This window comes from Anneissia japonica, unplaced genomic scaffold, assembly GCF_011630105.1.
Source record: "Anneissia japonica isolate Jap-2015-1 unplaced genomic scaffold, ASM1163010v1 scaffold288058_len748972_cov163, whole genome shotgun sequence".
NCBI classification, from domain to species: domain Eukaryota; kingdom Metazoa; phylum Echinodermata; class Crinoidea; order Comatulida; family Comatulidae; genus Anneissia; species Anneissia japonica.
In genome coordinates, this window is record NW_022701645.1 from 179763 (window position 1) to 188748 (window position 8986).

Genomic DNA, 8986 nt, shown 5'->3' on the forward strand with positions numbered 1-8986 from the left:
ATATATATATATATATATATATATATATTTATATGTATGTATATATATATACAGGTTATTTCAAGGGGGTTCACTGGGCATGGGATGGGCCTGCCCAAGGACCCTGGTGGGTGTAAAGCCTCAAATCTAGAGCATTTTTTGTGTTTTATGGGTCTAAGTAATGCAAAAAAAAGTAGTTATGTTTGAAAAAAAATCTGCAGCAAAACATTCTGTCTGAGCCTGGGTGGTCCGCAGTGTGATGTGATTTGTCAAAGGTTGGGGTCAAGTGTCTCTTGGGGCCTGTTTCTACTGACAAAATACAAAAGTATGGTATTCAGTGAAACTGGTTTTCATAGTTGTTTATAAACAAAGACCGCATTGCAGTTTAATTTGAACACGAACAGAAACCGGTTTCTCCTTAGGAGGTCATTGTGCAATGACATCATTTTCACCCACAGCGAGTTCGTTAGGCGAACTAGCTTGCCGGCTAGCCTCCCCTTCATCTTTTCCCATGAGGCAAAAGTCCCCGTTAGCAGAAATGGTCCATAGTGAGCTGTCTGATAGTTGAGAGTGAGCTGTCAAATGGTCCAGAGGGAGCTGTTAGCAGCTCCATAAACTTAACTTTAATAATTGGTTTTAAGAGTCCATTGGGAGTTAACAAGAGAGTCTTTAATTTTATGACAAATGCATGAATGCACGAATATAATATAAAAAATCGTATTGTTTTATAAAGTCATACCTACAAGTCTCACTTTATGCATTTGGGATACATTTATTTAAACAACTTATTTAATTTTTTCTACTCCCCGCCAAGTAAATTTAAGTGCCTAAAACTATAATAAATAATGTAAACTGTAGAAAACCAAACAATTCAATTGTGATTGACTCACTTGGTATATCAATAAGAAAATTAAATATTTATAAGAACCTATTTTTGGTTAAAATGTTGATTTTTTTGGTGAAAAAATACTTGCAAATACACCACAATCCTCCAAACACACTGCGAACCCCATCCAAACCCTTTAATTACGATTGTAGAACTCTCTTTTTCTAAAAAAAAAAATTATAATAATTTGATGTTCATATAAACTCATTGTTTGTGGGGTTTACCAATACCCGGATTGAATTTCTGAAAAATTGTGATTCCGCTTCCTTGAAATTGGCCACAAATAAATTGTTTTAGTATTAATAAATGCATGATTTATGTTGATTTATGGATTATGTTGTTGCTACTTTTTAAACATTTAAATGAAAAAATAAATAAAAAGTGTTATTCATGACTTTTTTCTATCTTTGAATATTTTATCATTGAATATGTAATTCCTACAGAAAGTAAAATGTAAATGGCAATTTATTTGATGTTAGATTACTTTTTAAAAAACTAAATTATTTCAGTTAAAAAAAATGCATATAATGATTTTTTAAATATCATTTTTAATACAGAATTTTATTATTGGGGCCATTTTTACCTACCTGTCATTTGGGGCCATTTTTACCTTGGCCATTTTTACCGGGGCAATTTTTTCCGGGGCCATTTTTTCCTGGGCCATTTTTTTCCGGGGCCATTCTTACCGTACACCATTTAGCCAAATTCTAAGACCTATAACTTATCTTAAATAACAATTATAATTTCAATAATGAAGTAACTAATTTATTTCAATAATGAATATAACAACCGTATTTAACACACATTAAATTAGTACGGTACACACCGCACTGACTGATATGTAGCTGTAGATTGCTACATCGTTAAACTAACATGCTGTCTACAGGCTTGTATATCAATGGATACGTTGGTTTAACAAAGAATTTAAAATGCTACTAGAATATCGTTAATTTCTTTAAAACTATCATGTGTCATTTAATATGAATATAACCAAACAATTCTATAAACTTACCCTAAACATCTGACAGTTATCGTAACAACATTGATGGTTCGAAAACCCAGAAATTTAGCTAACTTTTAGCTTATAAAAACACTTGTGGCAGCTGTACACATGTTGCATTCCTCTATAACTTATACTTAATTCTGTTTCAGACAAAACAATTTTATTATGTTGAATTACTCTCTTAATATATTGTGATCTTTTAATTATATCATGTTATTTTCTTTTTGGAGTTCATTTTAAGTATTTCACTAGCCACTTTAATTTATCTAAATGGAATATCTATTTTTTTAATAAAAATTTTAATGGCCTGAAAATGTATTCATTGCTATTTCCATATTGGACCAATATAATTGAATCTAAATCTGAATAGAGACCACAGCATTAAGCTACTACAGTGCAGTCCTCAGGAGACCTGCAGAGTCCCTGCACATAGCTTGCGAAATCCCAAGATACAAGCAGCCAAGTTCAACGTCCTCCTTCATCAGAGCAGTGGTGGCGTGTCCGTCTGAAATTTTGGATTGGGGGGGGGTGGGGGGAGCAGTATGTTTTCCTATAGCAGACAGGTGGTATGATTTAAGATAAGAGCTAAGGAACAATTAACATGATTGCTGGTATTGATCGTGATAAGTGCACTACCGAAGCGAATTACCCCTTCCCGGTCTGCATCAGAGTCATGGATGTCCCATGACATCCATAGCTTTATTGTTATTGGTTGATTGATTTTATTGTTAGGAACTCAGAAATTACAAATAATAAACATGCATTCATTAACATATAAGTAGACAGAGATACAAACAAATTTTGAAGACTAAACACAGAAATTCATTCTATTATAGCTTTAAGAAATGCACCAGCTGTGCTTGGATTTGCATACTTAGAATACTCCACATTGTTATTTCCATTGCAGTCCTGTTGAGTCTCACTGACGTTACTTATTTTATTTTTTATTTTTACTGTTTTATTAGACATTTCTCAGACAAACAAGCAACCAGAAATATAACAACAAGCATACAAACATATTAAGGTAAAACTAAAGTTCCAAAAACACAATTCACTGAGCCAAGCACATGCCTGCCTAATTGTCTGAAAAGCCAAAGCTTTAAGATCAAAAGGCTCTCCAAATGTGCTTAGCAGAAAAAACAACTTATATAACATTTTCAAAATTAAAAAAACTTCAAGAGAAGAATTTAAAAAAGCCTCAGTTTCTTCTGAAAACAAGAAACATTATGTATCTTCATCATCATCATCATCATCATCATCCTCATTATAAAAAAGTTACTATTGTTATTATAAATGTTTTACATATTATAGCTATCACAGCTGTCAACTTTATATAATTTTCTTTTATACGTATACAATATAGAAATTTGTTTAGTTTTTTTTTCTAATTACCGAGTACTTACTTAGAAAGCAGGGATCCCAAAAAGTGGAAGAAGTCAATTTCAAAAGATCTGCAGGGTGGATATAGGAATTTGGCATAAGATGTTGAGGAAGGAACTTTCGCAGATAAAGGGTTTAGATCACTTTACCCCCACCATGGTTGAAATTTTATGATTGTAACATATCTGGATGCTGGAATGGCAATCTCAGACTTAAATTTGAATCCAATTTTCTTTTTTCTCTATTTTTTATTTTTGAAAATATTTAGGGGGCCCACCCCTTGAATCTGCCACTGATCTGGTTAATAAGCTTTTTAACATATTTTATTTTTTCCACACATAGTGATACCCAACATCATGACTCCTGTGAGACAATCGATAATAAAACAGTGAAAACATGCAAATACTGTTCGCCTTCCAATTTGAGACCACCTTTGAGACCTCAAGGTTCAGTTCGCATAGAGGGTTAACTTAGTGTTAATAGATTGGTTCTTTGAAAAAGTGGTCTCGAATTAGAGGGGTCTCAGAATTAGAGGATGCGCTGTATTATAAATTTGCGGGAGATGGGTTATTGTCATGCTTACTCAGTAGCAGGAATGTGGGAGACCTCCTTAATTTCTGGCCAGGGAGACTCCAGTTGGGAGTCTACAGGGATCTGAAAAAGATCTGTTGAGGAAGTTGACTATAGGGTTTAATTTTTTGCTATTTTGTACTCTAATTTAGGTTAATGTAGAATAACATTTGGCCTACAAAAAGAAAATAAAGCATATTTTTTATTGTTGCTACTTTAAATCAAATAAAATATTTCATAAAACAAGTGACATCAGCAGATTTATATTCAGTCGCGCCGAGAGGCATTGGTATCCAGGAAAAGTGTCCCGAGCCCGAGAGGGGCCCGAGATAACTAGGTAAAAAATAATTAAATAAAATATATAAATAAAAATCATTAAATGTATACATTCATCCAGTATCATCACGAGAATTTTAAATAATTTATCGTGTAATTAATCACTTTGAATTAATTTTTTTTTTCTTTATAATTTTTCTTCCCTTAGTACCAAATGTTGCATGCTGGCGATTAGATAATACATTTATTATTAATTCTTTATCATGAATATTTTTATGACTTCTACTCTACAATTTGTTTGCAATGTATCAAATAGTAAATTCTTTATGTTTTAATTAATAATTATCAAAGGCTTGGAACCTGGACATTGTCAATATACATACAAGTTAGAAAATTTGAACAGATCTGATAGAGATTTGATTGTCAAATAAATACCGTACTGAATTAATATATTAGACCAGTGGCAGATTTAAGGGGAGCCCGGCCTCCACCCCTTTTTCCGTTAAAAGGCTGTAGTTTAACCAAATCCTCTCAACGCCGGTCGCAACAGGGATTGTTCCCAGGGAAGTCCCAAGGCAGCCCCAACCACAACTAGTGGCCCACGGCCGCTCTTGGAGGCCCTGTTTATAATACATTTTAGTAATTATATATTTTTATAGTTTTGTCACCATTATTTACTACCGCCACTCTCCACGGATGCTGTGAAATTAGGCATACTCCACCAAGATCAGTGATCCCATCTTCCGGTTTATCAATCCTTTTGATAAAACTTCCATCACTGCTGAAATGGTATATTTTTTGTTTACTTAATAAAATTATGTTATCATCATCATCAACTACTACTTCTCGAAAACCCGCTATGCCATGCTCATCACCTTTGATAAGTACTCTCATGAACAATCCTTCATTACTAAATCCTTGCAATTTATTGTTGCAAGACTGTTTAGTATCTCTCTCTAATGCAAGAATATGTCCTTGCTTTGTAAGTGCAACATCATGGACATTTATTGTTTTGCCTGGTGACATTACTTTTCTGATCATTCTGCCACTTTCGATGTCAAACACGTACACACATTTATTTTTCCAATCAGCTACATACACAACGTTTGATGACTCATCCACATGGATCCCAGCTGGATCCCTCAGTATTCCTTGACCAATTGATTTGACCACCTCACCATTCATCTTAACTATTTTGATGCATTTGTTACATTCATCACTGACTGCTATGTTGCCATTCTTCATTTTGCACATTTTAAATATTTCAACACCTTTTGGTAGTGTAATCTTGGCAGTGTATTCTCCAGATTGCTTGTACTTGTACATTTCATTTGTACCACATGAAACCAACAAGCATTCATCTTCACACAAAACAAGACCAAATAACTTGTATTTTTGGTATATTTGAATGGTATTTACTAATCCTTTTTTCTCTTTAATTACCATCGGTGACTGCTTGAATGGTTTATCATCAACACCCACATTAAATCTACAAACACCTGGCCTTGCTGATTTTTCTGTCGCAACATAATATCCATTGTCATCTTTAAGTTGAGTGATGTTGGTTTCTCTTGTTGGATGTGTCCATGTTGCCGCTAGGTGATTTTCATCTACATCACATTCATTTTTTTTTATTAGTTTTGCAGAATTACGTTGACCTTGGCTGGCAGACGCCCCTCGCTTTAATGTTAGAGACTCCACTGCCTTCGTTTTCATTTCTACTTTTCCTATATCACAGTGCTGCAAAGAAGAAATATGGCGTTTGTCTGTAGTGAATAAAATTTTACCATTATCCTTTGGCTCTGTCTTGGGCATTTCATTGATTCTATCCTGCAGTGCTGCAATAACTGTTTCAATTGATTTCATTGCAGTTGCCTCATCATTATTCAATAACAGATTTAGAAAACACAATTTTATATTTACATCAGATAACATTATTCTCATTTCATCCACTTGTTCATCATTTACCTGCTTTTTCATTTTATAGACTGCCTCTACTTCTTTTTTTAACTTATTTCCATTTTCCGTAACTCTCTGGATTATATCTTGCACAAGAATGTCAATTTCATTCAAAGCATTACCTCTACATTGATTTAATTTTATAGTATTTTCAGTAACTGCTTTGAGGCCACCTTGTAATTTGTTCTTGCAATCATGAACAGCTTCCTTTAGAGTTGCCGAAGTTTCTTTAAATGTTTTAAATGCTTCTGAATAACTGATTGTTTTGTGTTTCCCTTCCTTGTGTTCTATAAATATGCATTGCTTGCATATTGAAGTTTTACAATCTTGGCAGTACAACTCCAAAGGCTTAGAGTGAAGTGAACACAACGGAGTGTTTAACATAGCAAACTCCTGTGGTGTCATTAAGTACACATCCTCCACTGTGTGTAGCTTGTGATTTGCCACAAATGGTAATATTTTATGATTGTCTGTACAAGAAGAGCACAAGCAGTGTCTGCAATCCTGGCAGTAGTATTCTTCTGCTTTTCCACAAACACATTTTGTGATGTAATCTGTAGGTGATTTATCATATTGTTCAAGTGTTTCTAATAAGTTATTCAGAAAGATGTTTGTGGGAAGCTTCTGAAGCCCGCCCTCTGGAATGGGATATGATCTTGAGCAAGTTGGACAAGTCAGCTTACGCCACTTCTTAACCCAATCTTCCAGACAGGCCAAACAGAAGTTATGCTGGCAGTTGAGGGATTTTGGATTCTGGATTCTCTTAAGGCATATGGCACACTCGATGAGTTTGTCAATATCTTCCGAAAACTGATTTAATTCATATGTAGCCATCTTGATATAATCCTGTAAATAAATGTAAATAATTAATATATAATTCTACTATAGGCTTTGGGTTGAAATACAGTATGATAGTAGCAGTGGTCCTCAGTAACTTGTGGTCACAGCTCTGTATGCAGAGAGGTTGTATAAGGAGTGATTTTGAGGAATATTCTCTCTCCCTGCCCTGTTGGAGAAACACATGAACTTCATGTCATTGTTTGTTAGCACTCGTTGTTGGACCTCCTGCTTCAAATTTGTAGATTTTTCCCTGATTATTCTGTATCAGGATCAAAATAAACTGCAAATTTGTTAGCCTCCCTAAAGAAGCGAAGCTCCGGGGAGGCTAATATTTTTAGCCATGTTCTTCTTCATGCTGTCAGCGTCTTCCTTTTTGTTGGGTAAAGTGATTTTTACCACGACTGAAACCGTGCAAGTCTGAATGATTTCAAACTTGGTAGAATGCAAGATGGTAATAAGAAGATGGAGCCTGTTTTTGGTAGATGAGTATGGTAATTGCTCATTTGCATAATTGATATGTCACTAATCAGGAAATGTTCAATAAATACCATCATAATTCCCATAAAATATTTCCTACTTAGTTGAAATTGTAATGTTGTATTTTTACATTTCAAAAAAACAGTGATTCAATTTGCAGTTGAAATGAAACTTTCCTTAATTGAAAAAAAAAATATATATGTCAGTTGAGTCGGTAAAATAGTCAATGGTCTAAATTATACATATGCGACAATGTCTTTAAAACTTACTTTGAGACTGTTATACTGACGCTAACAGGCCACTACATTGACAAACTTTCAAGCACTCTTGTTGATTTGAACAAAGTTAGAAAGCCACTTTGTTCTCTCCAAGGAGTATCATATTTAATTATCAATTCCTGAGTTGAAAAAAAAATTGACAGTTTTTACAGCCTTATTTTTGTCGGATTTCCACATCAGAAAAAGACACTAGACTGCGCAAGTTCTGAGTGGGCCCCAAGCCCGATTAGTGGTCAGTTCGAGTGATTCCCCCCACCCCCCAACAACAAAAACATGGAAACTCTTTCCTGTGCTCTCTATAGATGAAATGGTAAAGGGGTTCTTTTTCTATTGCATTTTACTTAGTTATAATGTATGATTTGTTGATTATGTTTTGTAAGATATTTTAACCTATTTAGACTGTCTATTAAAACCTGCAACACCAAAAACTGTTCCACAATGCTAGCTGAAAAATCAGAAGTAAATTTGTTCATTCAAAATACAATAATCATATAAGTTCACTTTGAACAATTCACAGATTTAAAAGTTTTAATGATGCACTGTTAATTTTACTACAGTTAAGAACCCGTACATTATTTATAACCAAAAACTATTCCCCCATATACCTGTATTACTACTAGTTTTAATATAGTTTTAATATATATAAATATACCAGTGTTAATATAGCGAACGCCGTTTGTGTGAACACTTTGGAATTTTAATCCGTGGATGTGTGAACATACCCTTAGAGTTTTTTTGCACTGTGTGTGACCATAAAAATTACACTGTGTGAACAATCAATGACAGTTAAGTGATAAAAAGATTTATTACACATATTTCACACAAGCAAGGTTCCACTAGCCTTTATTGTTCCGACGGTGTAAGTTACTCACGGTGATATCGTAGTTATTGCACAAGCACTTGTTATGAGGTTGACACTGACTGTATGAACGGGATCACCTGATATTCAATATGGTGTACGGTAAGAATGGCCCTGGAAAAAATGGCCCCGGAAAAAATGGCCCCGGAAAAAAAGGCCCCGGAAAAAATGGCCCCGGTAAAAATGGCCCCATATGACAGGTAGGTAAAAATGGCCCCAATAATCAAATTCTGTATTTAAAACTGATTTTCTTGATTCAATATATGCATTTTTGGGTCTTAAATAATTTAGTTTTTCAAAGGAATCTAACATCAAACAAATTGCCATTTACATTTTACATTTCGCAAGAAGTAACATTCAATGATAAAATATTCAAAGATACCCTCTTAATTTCACAAAAGAGTGGGTTCTTTTCCAAACAAATACATCCTGCCTAATATTGTGTGTTTAGATTAGATCTTTTGCTTTAACTTTGGAAA

The 8986-nt window shown here is 34.1% G+C and overlaps 1 protein-coding gene across 1 annotated transcript in view; it reads right to left on the reverse strand.

Moving 5' to 3' along the window:
• Positions 1 to 4718: 4718 nt before the first annotated feature.
• The window catches only part of LOC117103685 (tripartite motif-containing protein 2-like), a 9507-nt gene continuing 5239 nt past the window's right edge, over positions 4719 to 8986 (reverse strand). Inside the window, exon 2 of the mRNA XM_033244285.1 lies at positions 4719 to 6899. Within this exon, the coding sequence (XP_033100176.1) occupies positions 4731 to 6887 (2157 nt within the window). The 5' untranslated portion in view covers positions 6888 to 6899 and the 3' untranslated portion in view covers positions 4719 to 4730. The remainder of the gene's footprint in view (positions 6900 to 8986) is intronic.